The 26,095-nt window shown below is 33.0% G+C and overlaps 2 protein-coding genes across 2 annotated transcripts; one reads left to right on the top strand and one right to left on the bottom strand.

Moving 5' to 3' along the window:
• Window positions 1–203: 203 nt before the first annotated feature.
• LOC132037954 (cytochrome P450 CYP72A219-like) lies at window positions 204–5,251 on the top strand. The gene is made up of 5 exons (XM_059428667.1): window positions 204–596; window positions 2,421–2,638; window positions 2,935–3,170; window positions 3,659–4,046; window positions 4,826–5,251. The coding sequence occupies exons 1-5, from the start codon at window positions 317–319 to the stop codon at window positions 5,249–5,251; spliced, it is 1,548 nt and encodes a 515-aa protein (XP_059284650.1). The 5' UTR covers window positions 204–316.
• A 12,857-nt stretch (window positions 5,252–18,108) lies between these two features.
• Window positions 18,109–23,332, bottom strand: LOC132037207 (cytochrome P450 CYP72A219-like). Its single transcript, XM_059427682.1, has 3 exons — window positions 23,028–23,332; window positions 22,381–22,598; window positions 18,109–18,812 (listed from the first exon to the last, which is right to left on the bottom strand). The coding sequence occupies exons 1-3, from the start codon at window positions 23,305–23,307 to the stop codon at window positions 18,561–18,563; spliced, it is 750 nt and encodes a 249-aa protein (XP_059283665.1). The 5' UTR covers window positions 23,308–23,332; the 3' UTR covers window positions 18,109–18,560.
• Window positions 23,333–26,095: the final 2,763 nt, after the last annotated feature.

A 26,095-nucleotide genomic window follows, 5' to 3' on the forward strand; every position in this document is an offset into this window, starting at 1 on the left:
TAATTAATTAGTTAAACAGGAAATTATGTGTTTGTATCATACTATTACACATCAAGAATGTCAAGAAGATAGCTTTCGAAGGATATGACTTTTTTATTCAAATACAAGCTTAATTACCATTAATCTTATGAAAGAAACAAAAAAGGATCTGAATTTGTTCCAATTATTCCCCTAATAAATACTACCAACCAGATAGATTTAATACAACAAACATTACTCATTATATAACTAAAATGTGACCAAGTAAACTTTGTCACTAGATGGGGTGAAAGAACATTTTTCTCGTAGTACATTTGAAAAACAAATAACCAGAGAGATGGAAATATTAATACCAAGCCCAATTGCAGTGTTAATTTGTGCAGTTTTTGTTGGGATTTGGGTATGGAGATTCTTGAATTGGGTATGGTTCAAACCAAAGAAGTTAGAGAAATACCTGAGGGAGCAAGGTCTAAATGGGAACTCATACAGATTATTATTTGGTGACTTGAAAGAAGGTTATATGATGTCTAAAGAAGCCAAGTCCAAACCAATGAAATTCTCTCATGATATTGCACCAAGAGTTTCTCCTCTCCTCCACAAAACCTTCACCAAATATGGTAAGTATAAATCAAATTGATTGTAATTCCCATATATATGCATGAACGCTTTTTAATTTTTGGTCTGAGCAAATTAATAAACCAAGGGTGTGTTTGGTACAAAGGAAAATATTTTCCTGAAAAATAGGTAATTTTCTTACTTATTTTCTGATGTTTGGTAAGGAAACAAAAAATATTATCCACGAGACATTTATATATAATTTAGACAAATATCGTGAAGGTAGAGATGGGGTGGGTGGGGGTGAAGGCGGTTTTAAGACGGGGCACCATTATCTTAACATAAGCACCAACAAAAAATTTAATGACGTATGAGGATAATGCCGTGTCAGACCGGTCACCAGTAGCGTAGCAGTGACGAAAATACAAGTATATAGGTCAAATATATGTAATAAATAAAATTTATCTTAATAAAGAGATTGCTCAGGGTAATGCCAACATGTGTTGACGTGCGGGTTCGAATGCCGACATTTAACGCTTATTGTTTTCCTAAAAATAGGCTCAAAAAAATAATTAAAAGTGATATTCGGGTTCGATGAAAATACAAGTATAGGTCAAATTAAATATATACTAATTTCTCAAATATACACAATATATACATAACACGAGTACACATGCACTCCCATCCTTGCATGTGGATCCGCCTACAGGTGAAGGGTGAGCGTGGAGATGGGGTGGAGTATGAGTGTTGGAGGTAGGGGTGTCAATGGTACGGTTCGGGTGGTTATTTTATAAAATTTGTATCATACCAATTTTTCGGTTATTTCATTTTGTATAACCAAAATTGGACTTTTCAAAACCGTCCCATCATCTCGATTTTTCTTCGGTATCGGTATAGTTCGGTTAATTTTTCGGTATTTTTTTTTTAAAAAACGTCATATAAAAGTCACAAGTAGAATTTGTACACAATACCATGCATACTTGTATAAGACTTTGGCAAGAACTCTCTAGACATTTTATTGTTTAAAAGGTGAAAAATTAAGAAAATATGAATCAAAAAAATAATTAAAGTAGTGTACGATAATATTAAATAAAGACAAAAAATTTAGATCACACGAACGGAAGTAATCAATCAAGATGAGACACAAGGAAGCGAGTCTAGTAAGATTCGGTATCCATAAAAGAATTTAAATCATAAGAAAGGAAAAATATCTAATACCTTGTAGCTTGTTACTAAAGATTGTTGGAATACCTTATAACTAGTTATTACTTGAGGTACACAATTAAATATATAACGTGGGTAACATAAAAGGTTTCAAGATATATACACATATATATACATAAACATTTAATGGTTTATTAATTTTAAACTTAATATATAAAATATATATTACACATAAAAATATATTCGGTACGGTTCGGTATTTTTTCAGTTTATTTCTATAAAATAAAAAACCTACCCAATTTTTCGGTACGGTTAGAAATATATATATATAAAAACCGTCGATTTTATTAAGAATTTCTAATAATCGGTTCGGTACTGTACGGTTAGGTTCGGTTAGTTAAGTCGGTTATTACAAAACCATTGACACCCCTAGTTGGAGGTAAGGAAGACAATCCGCATCGAATGTCACTTATGAAATATGTTTTCCCTACTTCAATTCCACTAAAAGAATTATTTTTAAGGAATTTGTTTTGCTAGAGAAAATATTTTTAAAAGTATTTTAATCAGCCAAACATGAGAAAATTGAAAAATAATTCTGAAAAATACTTTGGTCCATAACAAACACACCTCAAATGGTTTAAATTTTTTCATGTTATTAATATTATTTGTTATGAACAATTATCTGTATTTATCTTTAAGTTGTGTAAAATTAATAATTGCAGGTAAAATTGCCTTTGCATGGTTTGGGCCAAGACCTGCTGTGTTCATCAATGATGCTGAAATCGTCAAGGAGATTTTCTCAAAGCCTTACATTTTTCTAAAGCCAGAGAATTATCATACAATTAAGCTACTAATAAAAGGATTAGCAGCAGCTAACAAACACACATGGTCAAGACAACGTAAAATCATCAATCCTGCTTTCCACCTTGAAAAACTTAAGGTTTGTTTATAGATATATGAATTAAATTCTCATAGCTAGGTTCACTATGTTCATATATTGAGTTTTAAGTTATATACATAAGTTTTATACTATCAGGTCATTTTTATTTGTTGTAGCAGATAATTTGTCTTATTTTCAGGATTATAATTTACAAATCCAACTTCTGAAGGAAATTTACCTGTAAATACCCTCTCCGTGACGTGATAGTGTAAAATTTATATTATACTGACAATTTACATAACTTAAACTCTTATATATTTACCATTATCATTGATAATTTTTTTTTTTTTTTTAAGATTATGTTACCAATATTTCACTCAAGTTGTTGTGAAATGGTAAGCAAATGGGAGAAGATTGTTTTAAAAAATGGGTCATATGAATTGGATTTATGGCCCAATCTTGAAATATTGACTTCAGATGCACTTTCACGAGCTGCATTTGGTTCAAATTATGAAGAAGGTAAAAGAATATTTGATCTTCAAATGGAACTCACTGAGCTAGTTATGAAACCATTTCCTCTTCCAGGAGCAAGGTAAAATTACCATTACATATGTAGATTTTGTATTAGATAAATGTTCCCTTGGGTTAAAATAGTCACGGAACTTCATTTACTGTAACAATAAAATCATAAAACTATTTTTTTGACCCAATATAAAGTAACTTGACTTTATATACTATAACAGTAAAGTCACCTAACTTTACCCGCTAGCTATAACGGTAAAGTCTATAAACTTCACCGACTATATCGACAAAACTTATACATCAAGGTGACTTTACTGTAATACTAGTAATTATAGTTTTATGATTTAACTGTAATAGTGGGTAAAATTTGCTTACTCTGATGTGACAAAAATTAATTTTGTAACTTTACTGAAATAGTGAAAGAATTTCAGTGACTATTATCTACCTTTTACGTCTCTTGACAAGTTTATTTTGAACTTTATTAACAGTGAAAGAAGTTCAGTGACTATTATCTACCTTTTACGTCTCTTGACAAGTTTATTTTGAACTTTATTATAGTCTTTTGCCGACTAAAACAAATCGAAGGGTGAAGGAGATTGCTAGGGAAGTGAGATCTTCAATTCAAGGTATTATTACTAAAAGGTTGAAGGCAATGGAATCAACAAAAGCTGGTATTAAACATGATGATTTACTGGGAGTATTATTAGAATCCAATTTAAGGCAAATTAAAGGTCAAGAAAATAATTTGGGGATGAGTATGGATGAGGTCATTGAAGAATGTGAGTTTTTCTATTTTGCTGGGCATGAGTCTACTTCAGTTCTGATAATGTGGGCACTAATATTATTGTCTAAGCATTTGGACTGGCAAGAACGTGCTAGACAAGAGATTTTACAAGTTCTTGGAGGCCAAAACCCAGACTTCGATGATTTATTGCGATTAAAAGTCGTAAGTTTCTCTCCATTCTTCAATGACCTCATTTTGAGTTTAAATTTCTTCAAATGTAGGGGTCTAAAATTAGCCCATAAATATTTAATTGGCGCAATTTGCCTGACTTGGGCCGGGTTGGACCAGATGTATATTTCATTTGTCCATCATTTTGAGCATATAGCTCAAGTTAGTTCATATAAAAGCTTATGTTAGTTTGTGCTCCAAATTGACCTATAAGAAAACTTATATATATATATATATATATATATATATATATAGTAATCAAGATATAGGAATTAGGAAAATAAGTTTTTCTAGGTTAGATTAGATTGACATAGTCATGATAAATAAATATATATAAACAAATTTAGTGTTATTTGATAATTAAACAAACGATAAAGAACCAACAAGCAAATGAAATTATTTCGCAAATCGGCACTTTTCAAACCTGTAAATTGAAAAAATAGCTATTATAATAAAGTTTCAAAATCCAGGACATTACTATTTTTCAAAAACTGGATCTAAAAATGGCCAATGAACGCTATTTTTGCAGAGTTGGGTGGGTTTTGTTAAGATTCATAGACAAATTCACCTTGACCCAAAGTCCCAAACAAATGTTAGATGGGTATAGCACATTCCGTTTATTGATTCGGCTTACTTTAACCCGTCCAAATGTAATTCAATCTGCTTATTTGACACCTCTAGCTACTAAATAGCATTCATTTTTCTCTTTTCACTTTACTCTTCCAACAAAATAGTGTAAATTCTACTTTTGATGATCTCTTTAATTCTCACAGGTCAATATGATTCTTCTTGAGACTCTAAGGCTATATCCACCAGGAGTTATGTTTGCACGAATACTTGGGGAAACAACCAAATTGGGAAACATAACTTTACCTAGTGGAGTTCAAGTCAACATACCCACATTTTTCATTCATCGTGACCAAGAAATATGGGGAAATGACGCAAGCGAACTCAACCCAGAAAGATTTAGTGAAGGTGTTGCAAGTTCAACGAAGGGCAAATTTGCTTATTTCCCATTTGGCTATGGTCCTCGAGTATGCATTGGACAAAATTTTGCTATATTAGAAGCTAAAGTCGCACTTAAGACATTTTTACAACATTTTAGCCTCGAACTTTCTCCGTCTTATGCCCATGCTCCTTTTCTTGTTGTGACACTCCAAGCTCAGTATGGAGCACAAGTAATATTACGTAAGTTGTAAATTCTGAGTAATTTCGACTTGCTTGAAACTGAGGCATAGTAATAGTTATTTTGGAATCCGATCACCAATTTACCTCTCATAATGTATGCGGTCAAACAAATTAAATAGCATTCACATGGTGAATTTGGTGCATCAATAATGAAGAATTGTATGATGATTTCTTATAATGTACCCAATTGCATATATCCATGAACCAAGAATTTTTGGAAGAAAGGTGCCTCATTCGAATTTAAAAATTAAGCTACACACACTACTGCAAATTGATTTGCATGCGAGGTTTTATTCACTCTATATTTCTCAATTCCTTTTCATTATCAGTTAATCTTTATGAGTATAATTACTCGACTTGAGCAGAGTGTGACCACCAAAGAGTGCGCATACTTTGGTAAATATCGAATTCACATAATGAAATCAAAATATTTGTATGTACTTTTAAATATTTTGGATTCCGCTACGATATTCGTTATTTATAAAAGTACCACTGAAATATTAAATTACATGTACAATTCATAAAGAAGATCTAGTATGGAGAGATATTTAATTCAAAGAACTAATGGTAAATTTTGAAATCCTAACAATTAGGAAAACTATCTAATATTATAGTTTTCAACATCTTGTCATAGCTGGTACCCCAACACATAATGTACAAAAACAAAATAAGCTCCCCACAACCAGGCATCACCCTAAGGGCAACCAAAAAGTTCTTGTCAAGAAAATATACTAAATTTGTGCCATGTCCTGTAAGATTCAGAACCAAATCCCAATAGCTCATGAGCTCGCAAAACAAGTTATTAGCATAATGTGTCACACAGTATATATATATATATATATATATATATATATATATATATATATATATATATATGCGTAGATATGACACTAGGTATTGTAACAAACGCTTAACTCAAGAACAAACAAAGAACATGGAAAGTTCAATAGCCTTTGATTAACTACTGAAAGTCGATTACAAGAATAGAAATAGCAATAGAACAGTAACTAAGACACTATAAGAAGAAGGAGACAAGAAGGAGATTGATACAGAAGGGGATGGGAACTCAGAGATACAGAGCAGAGACAAGAGAGAATACTGAACATCATCATACGCATAACCGCTCTTTCTAACTCCTCATTCTTTTTATCTAGTTGCTAAATGGGCCTGGATCCCAAATCAGCCTTTGTGAAAGCCTTTTGACCCTATTGCTTCTTCTCGGGCCAATAGTTGTTAGTGTGGGCTGGGGCGGATTCATAACAATACTCCCTTCCTCAATAAGAACCTTGTCGTCAAGGTTCTAGACAATAACATTGTTCGTAGCACACTTCTCACCAATGGTCTTGGATAATATTAGGAAGTCATTGTATCCCTGAACCAACTTAATAGGTTGAACAACATTGACACATTTGCAAGTCCCAATAACTATAAGCTGGCCAAACTGAGATGCCATCATGAGAAATATATATATCTCTATCAAACATCATAAGTAAGCACATTGGTCTGTTGGCACATTTAGATGCTCCAATATCCTTTCAAAGGATAAATTTTTGTCACCCCGCGCACCCTTTGGCTGTTTTAATATCATTGAGCTTTTAAACACTACTGGTGGAAACAAGAAATAAAGTAAGATATACCATGTTTCCAGTGCCAAACTCAACCACAAATAAGGGAATATAAAGAGTCCCCTTGATATCCTCTGCTTCTCTTTGTTAGATTGAGTATTCATTTCCAAGTGATTATAGAAGCATTGTGAAATTGGAGAAGTAGCGTCAGTAGACCACAACAACATATGTGTCGCAATGGTCTCAGTAAGACCATTTCGGTTCATAGTTTTACAACTAATTCCTGGATCCCATATATAGTTAACCATCACAGTTCTACCAATCATAACAAGGAATAAATTCACCGAAGAATTTCTCCCCAAACATCAGAAGAATTCCTCTTGCTTTCTTTTTGCTCCGCTCGTGTGTGGCACTCTTTGCTTGCGGTGAGGCACACTGGGATCGAATGGAAGGATAAATTCAGCATGTCCTATTCCCTTATTAAATTTTGCATTTTCAACATCAATCATCAGATCATCAGAATGCATTTCACTAAGTGGAGCACCACCCAGAGTCTCCAAAACTAGTTTATCAAGATATAGATCCTCGATTAACCTAGGTTCCATGAAAATTTTGTCAAAATACATGTCTTCAAATATCCCAAAATCAGTTTTCCATCTAGTCGAGTCACTATAATGAGAGTTGGAATCAAGATACCTCGCTGGTAGGGCTCTTGCGGAACGTATAACTGACATTTCAGATTCTTGACTACCAAAAGAAATTAGAAAAATTTGCACCGTCTTTAAAGTGGCATTGCTGAACAGTTTTTATTTGTTTGTCCGTTTCAATGAGCACCCCAACTAGTAATGAAGTGGACGTAGCATTGGATACCTTGCAAACTCCATTGGACATTGCGCCAAACACTTGGTCCGGCTTTGAATTGCTGGATTTCATAACTGATGCAAGCTCAACAACAAAGACCGTTGTAGCTGCTGGTGTAGTATCAAGATATATTAGATGACGTTGAACGACTCCCGTTAGTGGCATTAGAGAGGTTGACTGCCCAGTATCAAACCACCCAATATTTTTATTAGGCACCAAGAACATCTTGTCAAATGGAAGTATATATCCACGACCGGGAAAAGGAATCAGCCATGACTCCTGAGGTGAAACTGGATTGATCACTCAAACTGATCTTTCAGTGAATTCCTTGGTTACCTGGGATACGATGAACATATTAGCACCGGGATCAAATCGGAATTAACTCAAAATAAATTGATCGTTGGACGTGGATCCAATATGACACACTAATATCCGAATTATATCCTTGACATCATCCACAACCATGATTGAACAATATCTTGTAGCACCAAGAAATGTGGTAATCAAACTAGAACTAGGATCAAATGGAAAGTCTAATCTGAATTGATCAGGTGGAAAGCGATATAAGGATAATGGAAAATTTGAATGATCGAGTTTACTTAAATAATCAAATATACCTCTGCCCGGCCTGCAAGCTGAAAGCATACAAGGACTTGCAAGCAACATGTCGTCAAACTTGACAAGGTTACTGGAATGCTGCTTAATTATGGGAATTGGGTGAAACATTTTGTCGAACACATGAGTTTCATGCTTTACTGAATCTGCAACTTCCTTATCAATTTCTCTATAAGGTATTATAGCGAACACCTTGCAGGCATAGATTTCTGAGACCTCCTCTAATGTTTCATCGTTCAAATCAGATGTGAGGTCAGATAAAAGAACCTGCCTATGCGTTTGGTCATCACAGGGCTGAAGCGGGGGTTTAACGCACTCATCAACAGTGTCTGAATCCGAGGCCACTGGATCTTCAAAGACAAGAACGGATTCGTCAAAAAGCAAGTCCGAATCCCCTTTATCGTCCTTAGACGAGTCCACATCTGGAAGCATCGGATCCTCAACAACTGACGGGGAACAAGCGCACAATGCACGCAGGACATTATCGAGTTTGTCTAGAGCAGTTCTCGTCCAACTTCCGCATCAGATCAAGGGCAATGTTGACATGGCTATGGATCAACTTTGAGTCATTCTGAAAATGCAATGCCAATTTCTCGGTGAAATGCTTTCAATCGAAAAATTGTTTGTTGCGATACAACCATTGGGACCAGTCTAAAGCAGCACCATCGAGATAGAAGGAAGCAAGAGGTAGCCAGTCCTCTTCTGAAAAGCCAAGGTAGGTAAAATACTGTTCCTCCCTAAGAATCCACCTTTCCGGGTTGCCGCAGCTATATCTATCTAGTACTACCGAAGCCTGGCTTCGAGTATGATCGATGAAAGCACCAATGTAACAAATACTTAGCTCAAGAACAAACAGAGAACATGGAAAGTTCAATAGCCTTTGATTAACTACTGAAAGTCGATTACAAGAATAGAAATAGCAATAGAACAGTAACTAAGACACGATAAGAAGAAGGAGACAAGAAGGAGATTGATACAGAAGGGGATGGGAACTGAGAGAGGAGATCTGAATCAACCTCTACGTGATCATCACCATGACTGATTTTCCGAGGCATAAATCCATAAAAGCTCTGGTCACTTCTTGAACAATTCTATCAAACATCTCAATCATAGAGAGAAAATCTCATATGCCAATTGCCAAGCATCATAATCAGGGACCAAAAGCGCTATTTTCCCTTTTCTAATAAATACTCCTATTATTTCCGAAAGATAAAACAAGATTCATTGTCTTATTTCCTTTTGTCAAACATTCAAAAGAAATTTGTCCTAAAAAGAGGGTTTGTTGTATTCTCTAAGTTGGCTACCACCCAATGGCTACTTGCTGGACAACCGAGCGAACTTTCCCGGCCCGATTCCCCTAGACCCCACCCCCCGTTTCCAAATCTGGGCGGTTATTTTTTATAGAAAATGACTTAATTAATCTTAATATCTATATTATAATAAAGGGAAAGGGTTGTAAATTAACAACTTTGGGAAATAGTTAAATACGCTCGTTAATTATAATTTAGGTAGAATTATCACACTTCTGGTTATCTTATGGGTCAATTATATACACTATATCAACAATTCCACGTGGCATCATCCGAACCTTCAAAATTATTTTAAAACCCCTCAAATAATCTTTTACCCACTAAAAAAACCCAACCCGACCCGAATATTTTTTTTTCCAGCCAAGGGGTACTGGGTTGGGTTGGATTATTTTTAGTGGGTAAAAGATTATTTGAGGGGAAAATAATTGTGAAGAGGCGAGATGATGCCACGCGTGTTAGACATAAGGGTATAATTGACCCCATAGTATAACGATAAGGGTATAATTAGCCCTAAAGTATAACGAAGGGTATGGATGAACTATTTTCCAAAGTTCAGGAGTAATTATGGTCGTTTTCTGTATAATAAAAGGAGGGTAGTCTAGCTTGATATTAAGCCAAGTGGCGTAATATGAACAAGCCAATTTACTCATATTTTCACAATAAATTTCAAAGCTTTTGAAAAATAAGAATTCCTATTTTATCTGGAAGATCCCTATAATTACGGACAATTAACTCATCAATTACTATTTTCTAGGAATACTTTTGAAGAAATAGTCCGAATTTATAATGCTACCTTTGAAATTATGAAATAAAATATGCAATCTTCATATACTATTAATTAGTAAATGAAAAATTGTAATTTTTTTTTTTTTGGTAATTAAATGATTATATTAATCACCATTGAGAAATTACATAACCACAGTAGATATTACTCACTTCTGCTGTCTCAAATGTTGAGCCTCTCTATCAGGCTAAGTACAATTTAAGCTCAGTTACCCAAGTTCTACTAAGGGAGATCTCCTTTGTCCAGGAGTCCCTTTGCAGCACTCAAACCATAGGACCCTATGCTACTCTATTTTCTCCTTAGTCAAAATTTCAGCCTCTGCATCACATTGCCAGTTGCTGTTGTTGCTCTAATGTGGCAGGTACAAGCAATAAATTGGGCTATAGCTTCTACACTTCTACTCTTCTTCTCAAATATACGCAAGTTTCTCTCAATCCATATCTCATGAACTACCTCTGCATGCACCATCTTGAACACTGCAGCTTTTTGTGATTTTCCCTTCGCATTGTGCAGAGTCCATCGAAAGTGTTGGTCCCATGTAGTTGCTTTGTGTGATTGCCTCTGCATCCATAGGAGTAGTCTATCCCACACTCTTTTAGTGAAGCTACATTCAGCAAACCGGTGGTTTCTGGTCTCAGGCAGCAACTTGCATAGTATACATGTTGTATCCACGGCTATACCCCATTTATCCAATCTATCACTTGTGTGCATCCTGTCATGGAAGAGCAGCCACATAGTGAAAATTGCCTTTGCTCTAGCCTCATTTTTGAACATTAAACACTTCCAGGTCATTCTAGTTTGCTGTCCCATGAGTTTGTAATATATTTGTCTGATTAAACTCTTTGTAGTTGTCTTCTCTAGTTGACTCTGATCAATCACTACTCTCGCTTCAATAATTTTCCTCACCATCCAAGAGGCCTGCTTAGGGATCACCATGGTATCCAACTGTTGCCCTTTTATGTAAAATGTATGTATCCACTTGATCTAAAGTTTATCCAGTTTGTGTGCCAAATTCCAGTGGTTCTTTGCAAGTGTTGCCTTATTCCACATCTTGATATTTATCAAATTCAATCCTCCACTACTTTTTGGTGAGCACATCCTTTCCTAAGCTACCAGTGATCTCCTCGTGATGGCATTTTCTCCAGACCATATATAGCTCCTGCAGTATGCTTCCACTGTATTCAGTATTTTAGATAGGATTAGGAAGAGCTGAGCCCAGTAGGCTTGGATGCCAAACAAAACCGCTTGAACCAGTTGTACCCTCCCTGTATATGACAGCTTCTTGGCTGTCCATGTTGTTATCTTAGCTACCATTTTTTATATCAGTGGTTGCCATTGTATCAGTGACATTTTCTTGGTAGTTAATGGGACACCAAGATACTTGAAAGGCAACTCTCCTTGTGTGAAACGCAACAGATTCAAGATTGCATCCTTTGTGTCTTGTGGTACCCCTCCAAAGTATATTGAGCTTTTTGTCAAATTTGCTTGCAGTCCTGAGGATTTTGTGAATTTCTCAAAATATTGTTGCAGGCACTTGACAGAGATCAGATCACCCCTTGCAAATAGTAACAAATCATCGGCGAAGCTGAGATGTGTTATAGCTAATTTCGAGCATCTTGGGTGAAATTTGAATTCTCTTCTCCCCTTTAGATCATTAAGGCAACTGCTTAAGTACTCCATTACTATTGCAAATAAAAAGGGGGACACTGGGTCCCCTTGCCTTAGTCCCTTAGCAGCTGTAAATGGGGGTGAAGGTTCCCCATTTACTATAATGGAGTAACTCACAATTCTAACACAAGTGATGATCCATTCTTGGAATTTAGAAGGAAATCCCAGCTCTGTCATAGTCTGTTCTAAGAATACCCACTCCACTGAGTCATAGGCTTTAGTCAAGTCTATTTTAATCATGCATCTAGGGGAGGTGTTCTTTCTTGTGTATGCCTTGACAAGCTCATGAGCTAGCACAATGTTGTCTGCAATTTTCCTACCAGGGATAAAGCCTGCTTGGGCTTCACTAATGATACTTGAGATCACCTTCTGTAACCTGGCTGCTAATACCTTAGAGATGATCTTATATAGAACCGAGCAACAAGCAATGGGCCTGAATTCTTTCGCATTGGTTGGATTTGTTACTTTAGGGACTAAGGTGATAGCTGTGCAGTTTATGGGTTTATATAAATGACCTGTGGTGAAGAAATCTTGCACTGCATCTATAACATCTTTTTTGATCAATTTCCAAGCTTTTTTGAAGAAGCAAGAATTGTACCCATCAATACCTGGTGCCTTGTCTTCACTAATACTACACAACCCATCATATATCTCTTGTTCAGTAACCTCAGCACATAAAGCAGCCTGTTGTTCATGGGTTAGCTTGGGTCCCTTCTGCATAACCACCTTGTTGATAGCAGGTAGAGATGGTGCTGCTGATCCCATTAAACTCTTGTAAAAATCTACCAGTTCCTTTTTAATACCAGTGGGTGTATTGATCTTTGTGCCATCAGCAGCAATAAGTTCCAAGATCTATTTTTTATTGGCTCTCTCTTTCATAACAGCTGTGAAATACTTTGTATTTGAGTCCCCTAGCTTGACCCATTTGACTCTTGACTTTTGTTTCAAAATGCTTTCTTCAGTTAAGGACCATTTTCCCAATGTTTGAGCAGCTATCCTTTCCTCCTCTAGTAGACTATCTGTATACCGCATGTGTATCCTTTCTTGTATGGACATAAGTTCAGCCCTCGCCCTTTTAATTTTTTGTGTGATACCTCTATAGTCATTGTTGTTCAGCTGTTTTAGTTTAGGCTTGAGTGCCTTCAGTTTTTTCCATATGTTTTCCATTTTTTGCGATGCCATCTGTTTGCTCCATGTCTCAGCTACAATCTGCTCAAAGTTTTGATATTGGCTCCACACATTAAAGAACTTAAATGGTGACTTCACATTCCATTTGACGGTTTGATGTTAATCGGATTGGGGAATGATTAGAAAAAAGGGGCGACCCATATTCAGTGCACACAGATCCCCAGTTCATCATCCAGAGGTCATTGCCAAACACACTATCAATTCTGCTACAAATTCTATCGGGTCCTTGTTGTCTATTGGACCATGTATAATATTCTCTTTTCCATGGTAGTTCATTCAGCAATAGATTGTGTATGCAATTTGAAAAATCCAAGATTTCGGCTGAGGAAACTGGATTACCAAACAATCTGTCCTGAGGGTAGAGCATAGCATTAAAATCCCCACTTACCAACCATGGTTTAGTCACACTTACTGAGATATCAGCAAGGCTCTCCCATAATTTCTTTCTCTGCTCTATTGTTTTGTATCCATAAATGATAGTGACTAGTGTTTCAAATCCATCCAACCTCCCCTTCACAAGGCAGTGTATGAATTGAGCTTCAGTCTTTATTACATCAATTGTGTAAATATTAATATCCCATAAGAGCCATATTCTTCCATTGACAGCATCTTGATAATTGCTTTGTAGTCCCCATCCTGGTAGAATGTTTTTATAAACTCTATTCACCCTAGTCTCCTTAACTCTGGTTTCAAGCAGGCCAGCAAGCTTGATGTGATTATTCTTTAAATATAGCTGTAACTCTTTCTGCTTGTACCTTTTATTAATGCCCCTCACATTCCACACCAACCAGGTCATTAAGAGGGTATAGGTTGCCCACTTGTGCCAGTGAGCTTATGGTTATCAATCACCAATTCTCCAATTCTCAGATGTCCTGTTTTTGCCCTGTATCCACCAGATCCTAGAGCAGGGAATTCTGTTAGGCAAAATAATTCAGGACTTGGCCTCTCAGCTTGTGTTTGCTTGTTGATCACAGTCAGAGTCCCTTGGGGCTCTTGTTGAGGAGCAGTCACCTGATTCAGCATGTTTGGTTCAGCTATTTGCTGTTTTGACTCATCAGCACTTTGCTTCCTAGCTTGTTCATCCCTAGTTTGCATAGTATTCATCTGTGCTTTACCCTCGCAAAAAATTGTACTATTAGATTTGCCTTGAAGATACTTATATTTTTAAAAGTAGTATTTGATTAATTGTGTGAATTAAGAACTAAGAATAACTAATTCAAACTTAAAATTCATTTAAACTCACAATGAAATATTTATTACATATGAATCTATAGGACTTTAAAAGCTCAACGATCTCCTAAAAAAAGAGGTATTTATTAACCAAATGCCATATTTTAATTAAGATTTAGAAAATAGTTTAAATTTGATTTGAAAGATAATTAGATTTGATTGAAGAAATATAATTAATTGATATTCTTGGATCTAATTTATAATCAAGAATACTCCCTTAAATGGTAAGATATAATATTACATGATAGAATTAAAAAAAAAAAAAAAATTAAAGCGGTGTTTTTATTTGTACTAATTTTGAAAAGAATTATTGTATTAAAGATATTTTAATAATTAGATTACAACACTACCATATAGGTATAATTATATATGACAAAATATTCACGATTTTCTTCAAATTGAGTAAATCAAGGAATCGTGACAAGATATTAATGAACGTGGAACATAGTCAGTAGAACAATAAAAAGGAAGGGTTGTCTTATTAATTGTCAATCAACTGATTAATTATGGATCAGAATAATTCTCTTTTTCCAAATCAATCTCCTAATTGACTAGAAAGATTTGACAGAAAAATTGACTTATTGACCGTAAGATATACATGATCAAATCACGACTATAAATTATATATAAGGAAGCAAATAGACTGCTTACACTATTAGAGTATAACTAAACAAAGAATCGGAAATCAAATATATTCAAGTTTTGACAGAAAACTTCAAGTTTTTACCGTGTGGTTAAAACTTATGAATGGAAAAAAAAATTATTCAAGTGCTATATAAAGAGGGTCCAGGGAATGGCAAAAATGCTATTGATGGAGAAATTTTATTTATGAGAAGATGGAATGAAATATTTTCGATGCAGAAAATTTTATACATCTGGATTTTGGCCTACAAATGCAAAAGTTTGTCTCATTTTTGTGCTTCTTGATTTTTTTTAATTATTAAAGTTTTATAGATTTATCGGTAAATTGTGCATTTTTGCTTGCTTGAAGAAATTAGCAATTAATTGTTAGCTTGATTTGTAATTTTATGAGTTTTAAGTATGTGTATATGCTATGACTTTCGATTTATCTATTGATCAATTATTTTACCGTATTTCAGTTATAAATTTTTCTACTTATAGTCCACGAGATTATTACTGACTTCTATATCTTTATCTATTGCAGATTCAAAAAGTTATAATAAAGCAGCGAAAAAAGCTTATGAATTCTGACTTTTGAATCAAGAAATTTAGGTATTAATGCATAAAGTGGGTAAGTTAAATGATTTGTTCTGTTGAATGCTTTAATAATTAACTTACTAATGTTGATCGAGCAGTATTTTAATTAAAGATATCGATCACTTTTATTTTTGACATGCTTTAAGCTATTATTATTTGATTTTTAGGTGGCAATCAGCCTTCTCAATAATCCAAAGTTACAAACAAATAGCAATGGATGTTCTTGCAAACATGCAAGTATTGGACATTTTTTGAAATGTTGGAATACAAAATTGAATTTCTTTTTTGTCCTTCTTGAAACAATTAAGATACCATGAAGTAATTATGTACTTATATCTTATAGAGTTCCATTTATATTTAATGGAAAAAAAAAAGAATTCAAGGAAGAGAGTTCTTAAGTTTTTGGAGATTATAAAATAGAATTGATTAGAAAAATCCCATTTCTCTATGAATTTTCATGATAGGTTTATTATGTTTAATTTTTTAATTATATATATTGTTCGTTCGTGTTTTTTTTTTTTTAATTTCTTTTACTTTTTTTATTTTTGTCTTTTTAATATTTTGTTTAGTTATTTTATGTGTACATTGTTAGTGAGGGTGTCTTTGTTTAGATATACTTTAGTTTCGTTATAAGATTCTACACGTTTGAAATATTGTGCAAGAAAAAAAAAAGATTTAATGTTGGGTTATTAAAAAAAATCCCAACTCATATGATTTTAAGAAAAAAGAGAGTCGAATTTGAGTCTACTTTACGAGTTTGAAATGAACATGACTGTTCAAAGCTTCCAATTATTTGATGGTTTTTTAAATTTAACGTACAAAGTAAAATAACTTATAAGCATTCACAACTTGCAAAAGTTATCATATAACAATAAAATAAAACCTCTAAAAGCTTACTTAGCTGCAAAAAAAAAAAAAAAAATCACTAAAAAATTAAATAATGAAATACTATGATATTTTGGTGAAGTATTTAAAGTAGGACATGATATACATTTTTTTTAGTTTAATGGATTAAACACTAAATCTAAAATAAAATAAAATATCATAGTAGGGAAAATAATATGAAAGAGAGGGATAGAGACAGTGTGAAGGATATAAACTTTAATTTAAATTAAAAATATCAAATAAATCAAATTAAAAATACTTTCTAAAACATATTATTGATAAATTTAAACGTTATTGAATAAAAAAACTAAAAATAATTAAAAAATTATTTCAGGAGAAAGAAAAATCATATTATCTATAATATATTATGATGGGAGTAGCGGACAAATAAGTGGCGAGCACATAAAAGAGTTAGTAACATACTAACATTTAGAATGGTAACACAAAAACATTAAACAATGAATTAAAAAAGAAGAGGAAAAATATGTAAATATATAATTTCAATTTAGAAATAGATAAAGATAAGATTTATTTGAATTTGATATGGAAAAACTTCTTAGAATATGATGAGGAAAGTTAATGAATAAGATCCTTTGCAGAAAAGCATAAGATCATTTTCAAATTCATATATAGAAGTTCAAGTATGTGTGTAGTGGCGGATCTAGAAATTTCATTGAGGGGGTTCGAAAACCACTGAACCAACCCTTACTCTAGGGTTCAGGGTGTTCAAAATCTATATATGTATATAAAAAAATATAAAAATACCTTATATATATAGTGTAATTTTTTCCCGAGAACACCCTCACTTGTGTGTAGATCCGCCCCTGTGTGTGTTGTTTGATGTACGGGAAAAATATATAATCTTATCTGTTAATATCTCTTGAAATCGTATATTAAACATCATGGCTCTCTTTGTGTTTTAAGAATTGTGAAGGAGAAAGTTGGTGAAGTAAAGATGAATTAATTGAGAAGTAGATTTGATAATTTGTAGCATCCTATTATATTTTTTTGTGAAAAGTTTGTTGGTTCATGTTAATGCCTATCTAATTTGTTTACGTTCACAATGTATTACTTTTTTTTATATTTTATTTGATAGAAGCCAGGAAAAAAACTTGAGTGAATTATCTAATTTTGCATTTCAGATTTTGAAATTTTATAAATTTATCTGAAGCCTCATTTTATGATCCTAATGTAACTCTGAATTACTGAAAGGCTATATAATTCATCTCCTTTAGTTTTATAAGGATTTTGTTATAAGGTATAATGCATTATTAAAAAAAATAAGATGAATTTTAAAAGTACATTTAAAGAATCTCCAATAAGACATCAAAAATTCATGATTAATATTCTTTAATATTTACCGCGCATCGCGGGGTACTAATACTAGTAAATTAATAAAAGACCTAAGACCTAGACTTTGAATACAGAACTGGTTCTTTTAGTTGTTGCAGCTTTGATCTTTGAAGGAGCACTTTGGAAGCAGCAGCAACTGCCTCTTGAGAACAACATATTCTTTTTGATTTCAAAGTGTTAGGGTTTCTCTTGTATAATATTGTTTATATATGAGGATCAAGTGTTGAGATGAAAGGGACATTGCATTGTCCACTAGCACACTACAGCTATGCTACTGCACTGTCCAGTCGGTACAGTGTCAGCCGTTTTACAGATGTAGAGTTGACCGAGCAACGGCTAGGGAACCTGATCGCATCTGGTCCCTCATTCATTCCCTCTGTAAACATATATGGTCCCTCTGAAGACATACCTAGTTCCTCGAGTAGGTTTGTCAAATCATCAAAACACAAAATAGCATAGCTTATCAAACTTGTTATTAAAGGAAAACTTCTGTCCTAAATAGCAAAAGATCATTACTAATCCTATTAAATGATGGATTAGACATCATTATTAAAAAAGAATATGTTAGCTAGGGACCATTTAACAACAGATTAGCGACGAATTTCGTAATACATAACTTAAACTCGGGAAAAATAACTTTTTATTACCTCCATCCTGGAATATATAACGTACGAGACACTTCAATGACATGCTCAGCTTGTTCCTTTTGAAGCTCAAATATCTTTCGCCCTTCTTCATAATTGCTTCCAAAGGCTGTGCGCGAAATCGCATCACTACTAAATCTTTGAAGGTAAGGCCATATATCGAGTTCGCAAGATGTTCCCTTCACTGAGACAGCCTCCTCCCATTGGTTCACCATCTCACTGCAGCTCATATGAAATGCTGGAAGCATATGCTACATATTTGTGAATCACTCGTTAGTGCAAGAAACTTAGGCTATATTTGCAAGCTAGAGGGGGTGAAAATGAAAATAAGAAAACAGAATGAAAGAAAAGTTGATGTCATGAATTTGTGGTATGAATACAAGTGGAAATAAACTTTTTTGTGCGACCTTGGAGATGAGGTTTTTTAATTGAAATGTGTATCTTATTTAAAAGCTTAAATTATTAACACTTCATATTCAACACGTCACGTAAGCCAGATCTTTTTTCTCATACCCCAAACACGTGAACCGCCCCACTGATGGAGAACCAAAAGCCAAGGTTATTCAAGCCATCTTATATATATATATATATATATATATATATATATACAATTTTCAACGAAGAAGATTCAGATGAACCCCCTTCATTCCCCTAGTTCCGCCCTTCCGTGGAAATATCTTATGCTTTTGGGTGGCGAGGAAATCTAAATTTAAATTCTCTGCCTATTCTACCATATTTATACAAACTAGTTTTCGCGAACACGCGCGTTGCACGTGCATTCCATACTAATTAGTACAAACATTTTACAAATATGACAATAAGTGTGTAATGAGTTGCATTGAAATTGAAGGAGAAAATGCAAGCTCAAACTGACAAATGGGACGAGCTTAATCGGATCAATATTATTGTCATTACAAAACACAATTGTACTGAGAAATTGCTAGAAAATAAACTTGTAAAGTACATGTCAAGAAGTTGTGGAATGAAAGGAAGTATTTGTAGAAGCTATTTAGAATTTGATGCACGATAATGTATCAGTTGTTACAGAATACTTTTATAGAGAAATTGAGACGTCCAACTATCTTAAGACATACAAAAATTCATACATTTCAAAAGAGATATTCAAAACATTAAATTTTTTTAATTTAAAACAACTTTTTTTTACAGCAAAACGCAGAAACCACGACAAATTGATGGGAACAATCTGCATAAGATAAATGAATAAATTTATTCAACTGATGAAACTTCTTACTGTAAAATCAAAAGCTCCAAGAATACATATACATATGCATATATATATAATCTTAAAATGTTAAAAGGCAAAATCACTTATTTGCATAATACTTTGGCTGACACTTCAAATTATCAACAGCTACAAGTTGGTAGGAAGAATACTAAAAATTGTTAGATAAATAAGTAAAAAAAGAACTCCATCGTCTTTGATCTGGCCACCAATTAGGATGAGGAAAAGAAGGGAAGAGCTTGCTAAGGTCATTTTTAGGTGCAAAGTGTTACTCCCTCCGGTTAAAAAAGAGTGTCCAAACTTTATTTTTTGTTCAAAAAGAGTGTTCACTTACTAAATTAAGAAAAAATTAACCTTTCTTTTCAGATTGACCCTTATTAAGTATTAAGTGACTAAATGATAACACTTATTTAATTAGGAAAATATTAAAAAAACCTATTTTTTCAACCTTTCTTTTCAACATTAAATGGACATAGGCAGTATATAGAGATGGGTGAAACCGTGGGGATTTAAGCACAGGGGAGGAATCTTTTATCTTTGTGGTAAAGTCAAATAGGTAAAATGTTTTTTTTGTAACTAATGTGGTATAATGATTTTTGAAATTACTATTATATATAAGAGGAATGAAGGACTTTTAGTCAATAATTATATATATATATTAAAAACTTTTTCATTAATTACTTTTATGTCCTAATTTTATTTATTTAAGTCAATTTTTTTTGTTTTTTTGTTTTTAAAGTTACTTTTCAAAAGCTATCGAGCAGGAACTTTTGTAGTCCTTAAATAATTTTCAAATTTTTTTAAAACTTTTTAATTAATTACTTTTAGGTCCTAATCTTATTTATTTATATTTTTTTGTTTTTGTTTTTAAAGTCTACTGGGTGATCAAACCTCCTACCTCATTTTTCACGTTCTTTGATTTTAAGATTGGTGCTTATATCCGCATTTGAGCCAATTAATCCGTATAATTCGCCGCATCGCGCCTATTACAGGGGAGATTTTTTTCCATATCCATGTTCGAACCCCTAATCCCTAATTAAGAGAGGAGTCTTTGTTAAATTATGTATTTGTAAAGTTCAAATAGTTATTTAATGTTTTTTTGTAACTAAGTTATAATGGTATAATTAAATTTTCATCAAATATATTAAAATATTAAAGGAGAGAAAATTTTGGATTTATATAATACATAATTAAGAGTTAGTTAAAGTAACACAAATTATATTTTGAGTTAAAATATCATTTTTAGTCTAATGTGGTATCACATAACTAGTATATTAAATAGGAGAGAAAAAGAGGGATATAGATACATAATTAAGAGAGTTAAAGTAGTGGCTTTTGAGGTTTCATTTTTAGTCTAGCGCATAAATAGGAAAAATTATGAAAAATGCCAAAAAAAAAAGGAGAAAACTAATTATACTTTTTAGACCAAAGAAAAGGTGTTACGTAATTTTCTTTATTCCCAAATTAATTTTATTACAATTCAATGTGTGTAATGAAAAAGAAATAATTTTAATCCAAAACGTACAAGAATAATTAATAGCCATAAAGTAATAACACACATATATATTTTTTAAAAAGTCACTATTTTTGTTAAATATTAAGTGTCATGAAATGTCATCATGAATTCAAGGCAAATGAATTTAGACCGCTAAAGTGAAAGAGTGCAAATGATGCAATAATAGGAAGAAATTTCATTGCTCTTTAGTATTTAGTGCACCAACTTATGAATTAATGATTCGTCAGTATATTATTCCCTCCGTTCACTTTTACTTGTCCACTTTGGACTTTTCACGTTGTATCAGAAATAATAAATAAAGTGCATAATTTACCAATGTACCCATATTAAGTGGTGCATATTTTTATTGGATTTGAAAAATAATTTGAAGTGAGTATTTAATATTATGGGTAAAACAGGAAAAAATAAATTGTCTTTTCTTGATATGCTAAAAATGACAAGTAAAAGTGAAAATCTATTTTTAGAATACTGGACAAGTAAAAGTGAACAGAGGGAGTACTTGCGCTAATACATATAGGAAGCCCAAAGGTTAAACTTTAAAAGGTGAAAAGAATTTAGATATGACATGATACAATATGTAAGTTCATGAAAAGTTCACAAACTGAATTAATTACTTATTAATGATTCATTAATATAATATGGCAGAAAAGGTATTTATTTAAATGTATTTACATTTATATACAACAAGATTATAAGAGCATTAATTGATTGAAGGGTAAAAAGGTCGTTCAACTTTTGATGGACATGTTGGTAATTCAACTTTAGACTTAGAAGTTTCCCATGATCTTAGTTCACAATCCGGCAATCACAAGGATTTCCGGCTAATCTTAGTTCACAATCCGGCAATAGTGATTTTCTAAGATATAACGCACAAGTTGAGTGACTTTATTGATACAAAACAAAGCAGAGTGACTTTACTACATAATTTACTCAACTTGAGTGACCAATTGAGAAGTTTACTCTAGAATTGTGTGACCATTTCATTTAATAACGACATACTTTTATTTACTTAAATTACATGTTTGAAAATTTTGTTGGGAAAGGAAAGAATGAAGAATACCTTTATCTTCTCCATATGGAAAGCCGGATTGAGGATTTTTCTGTGCTTTGCCCATTTATCCTCTTCGTAAGTTGCAACTCCTTGTACCAACAACTTGGTCAGGGGAGTTGAATTTGGCTTATGATAGGGAGCATGTTTGATAAACACGTCCTTTATTACCTCAGGGTCCTTTACAAGTATCATAGGCTTCGGCCCAACCCACATAAAACAGTTTTTACCTGTAAAATATTGTAATTTCAAAATTCTTAGCTCAACTTTTTCTTACATCCCATAAGAATTGAAAACTTAATTTACCCCCACCAAAAGTTGTGGCGGGTTGGTAAGTACACTATGAAAAGAATACAAATTAGCGATAATAACTTTTGTAGCTAAATAATAAAAAATTATCACCAATCTAAGTTAATGACGGATTAGCATCAATAAATCATCCTACCCACGGGCTATTTACTGATAGATAGCAACACATTTCTTAGCTAATTCCTAATTTTTTTAATGTATCCGTCCATTCTTAATTAGAAGGCTTGGATACAAGTCATAGGAATGGAATCGTCTGAGTGAGACTTCCCAGCATGAATTCGAATTAATCGGATTTCACTGCGTGTACCGGACTGTAGATACCATCATAGGAAACAAAAAAGAAAACTTACCGTGTTTCTTGATTGTTTCAACGATATAAGGGAGAATTCTGGGTGATATGTCATCATCAGACACATTCAATGGCTTGGACTTAGCATCTTCAATGCTTTTGGACGACTCTTTGAGGTCTCCAGAAATTAGTTTGTAAGAGTTTCCTTTGAGACCTTGTTTTCTGAGGCATCTTTCCAGTTTCTTTGGCCTAAACCATGCCCAATTCAACAACCTCCATGCATATATTACTACTAAAGTAAATGCAAATAAAAATGAGACTAAGTAGTAAGCAATCTCCATTACTTTTCACAAAAGGGATTTTTGTGTTAAGATAGTCTTTCCAGGGTCCGAAACCAAAATGACTTAATAAAAAACCAAGTGAACCAAAATACCCCAATAAAAAAAAGTTACAAAACTAAAAAAAAAATTACAAAACGAAAGACGGACTCGTTATTGCTCTAGCGCGCATTTTCTTCGCGCTAAAGAAATTTTTTTTTTTTTTTTTTTTTTTTTTGCATAGCGCAAGATTTTCTTTGTGCCATAGCTAGCACGAAAAAATGGGATAAGGCACCGTTCCCCCCTCGAACTATACTCGAATTTGCTCGACACACCATTTTCGTGTCTATTACCCCTAAACTTATTTAAAACGGAATAATTACCCCCCCCCAAACGCCGATGCCCACTCTCATATGGGAGAGTGACATACACTTGTGTATTTATTTGTTTTTCTTTTTTTTTTTAATTTTTCAGCTTACGTGTCAATTTTTTTTTAAATAAAAATAAAAAACTGAATTTTCATTAAAAAAAAAAAAGAGTTTTAAAACCCGTCTTTTTTTTTAATTTGAAAATTCGATTTTTTTTAAACACCATTTAAAAAAAAAAAAAAAACTAAAAACATGGATTAAAAAACTGAATTTTCTTTTAAAAAAAGAATTTTTAAAACCCTTTTTAAAAAAAAAAAAAAAATTTGAAAATTTGTTTTTTTTTTTTTAAAACCCGTTTTTTGAAAAATAAAAAAAAAAGCGAAAAAATGATTTTTTTTTAAATATGGAAAAATGGATTTGTTAAAAATATGGAAAACTTGATTATTTTTTAAAATGTCTTAAAAAATCTTGATTTCATTTTCTTAGGACACTTTTATTTTTCAAATAAAATCCGGAAAAATGTTTTTCTTGCCAAAATGTGAAAAAAACTGAATTTTTATAAAATTTTGAAAAAATTAATTATTTTCTTAACATATGGAAAACCGTTTTTTAAAACTAAATGTGGAAGACTAGATTTATTTTCAAATTTTTAAGAAAATGCAGATTTTTAAGAAAAAAAATTAAGTTTTCCTTTTTTTATGTTTCTCACTCTCTCAAAGAGATACTCTCTTTGCCACAAAGGGGGTAATTATTCCGTTTTAAATAAGTTTAGGGGGTAATAGGGCCCAAAAGGTAAGGTGTGTCGTAGCAAATTCGGGTATAGTTCAGGGGGGTAATGGTGCCTTATCCCAAAAAAAAATTGGTAAACTTTTTTTTTTTGTTTGAAAAAACTTAGTGTTTTTTCCATACTTTGACCAACGATTAGTCGTGTGTCAAGACTCCGAAACGTCAATATTTTATATAGAACTTGATATTTTTTTCTGCGTACAATAATATAGGCCCAATACATCAAGGATACGTAGACGTTCGGATAGTCATTTTAGGGGTTGAAAAGGTGCCCGAAGTAAGTTTTGTTTGAAAAAACTTAGTGTTTTTTCCATACTTTGACCAACGATTAGTCGTGTGTCAAGACTCCGAAACGTCAATATTTTATATAGAACCTGATATTTTTTTCAACGAACAATAATGTAGGCCCAATACATCAAGGATACGTAGACGTTCGGATAGTCATTTTAGGGGTTGAAAAGGTGCCCGAAGTAAGTTTTGTTTGAAAAAAACTTAGTGTTTTTTCCATACTTTGACCAACGATTAGTCGTGTGTCAAGACTCCGAAACGTCAACATTTTATATAGAACCTGATATTTTTTTCTGCGTACAATAATGTAAGCCCAATACATCAAGGATACGTAGACGTTCGGATAGTCATTTTAGGGGTTGAAAAGGTGCCTGAAGTAAGTTTTGTTTGAAAAAACTTAGTGTTTTTTCCATACTTTGACCAACGATTAGTCGTGTGTCAAGACTCCGAAACGTCAATATTTTATATAGAACCTGATATTTTTTTCTACGTACAATAATGTAGGCCCAATACATTAAGGATACGTAGACGGTCGGATAGTTATTTTAGGGGTTGAAAAGGTGCCCGAAGTAAGTTTTGTTTGAAAAAACTTAGTTTTTTTTTTTCATACTTTGACCAACGATTAGTCGAGTGTCAAGACTCCGAAACGTCAACATTTTATATAGAACGTGATATTTTTTTCTGCGTACAATAATGTAGGCCCAATACATCAAGGATACGTAGACGTTCGGATAGTCATTTTAGGGGTTGAAAAGGTGCCCGAAGTAGGTTTTGTTTAAGGTTTAAGTGTTTTCTTTTTTAAGATTTTGATTTAAGCGTGTTATTTTTTAATCAAGACGTAACTTTATTTTGAATATAAATCTAATTCTAAAAATATAAGGTGAAAAACTAGTTGCAAAGTGGTCAAACTTTATATGGTCATAACTTTGCGCTCGGACGTCCGATTTACGCTTTTTTTTTTTGAACTTGCGTATTTTTTCAAGATCTATGCGGACAAACCGCCAGAAGGCGGTTTGGCCGAGCCGATTTTTAAAAAAAAAAACACCTTTTATCTCATTCAATTTCAATTTTCCCCAAATTAGCCTTGAAATTTTCGAGTTTTATTTACTTATAAGATGATGAAACGCAATAGATTTCAACGTAAAAATCCCAGGGGTAATGTAGCCGTGAATGTCAATTTCACTTCATGCGGTTTCAATTTTTGAAAATAAAGCTGACTAATTTTCTCGACATATAAAGTTGACTAAAATAACCTTACAGTAAAAAAAAACTTACTTCGGGCACCTTTTCAACCCCTAAAATGACTATCCGAACGTCTACGTATCCCTGATGTATTGGGCCTACATTATTGTACGCAGAAAAAAATGTCA

The sequence above is a fragment of the Lycium ferocissimum genome, chromosome 11 (assembly GCF_029784015.1).
Source record: "Lycium ferocissimum isolate CSIRO_LF1 chromosome 11, AGI_CSIRO_Lferr_CH_V1, whole genome shotgun sequence".
Lineage (NCBI taxonomy): Eukaryota > Viridiplantae > Streptophyta > Magnoliopsida > Solanales > Solanaceae > Lycium > Lycium ferocissimum.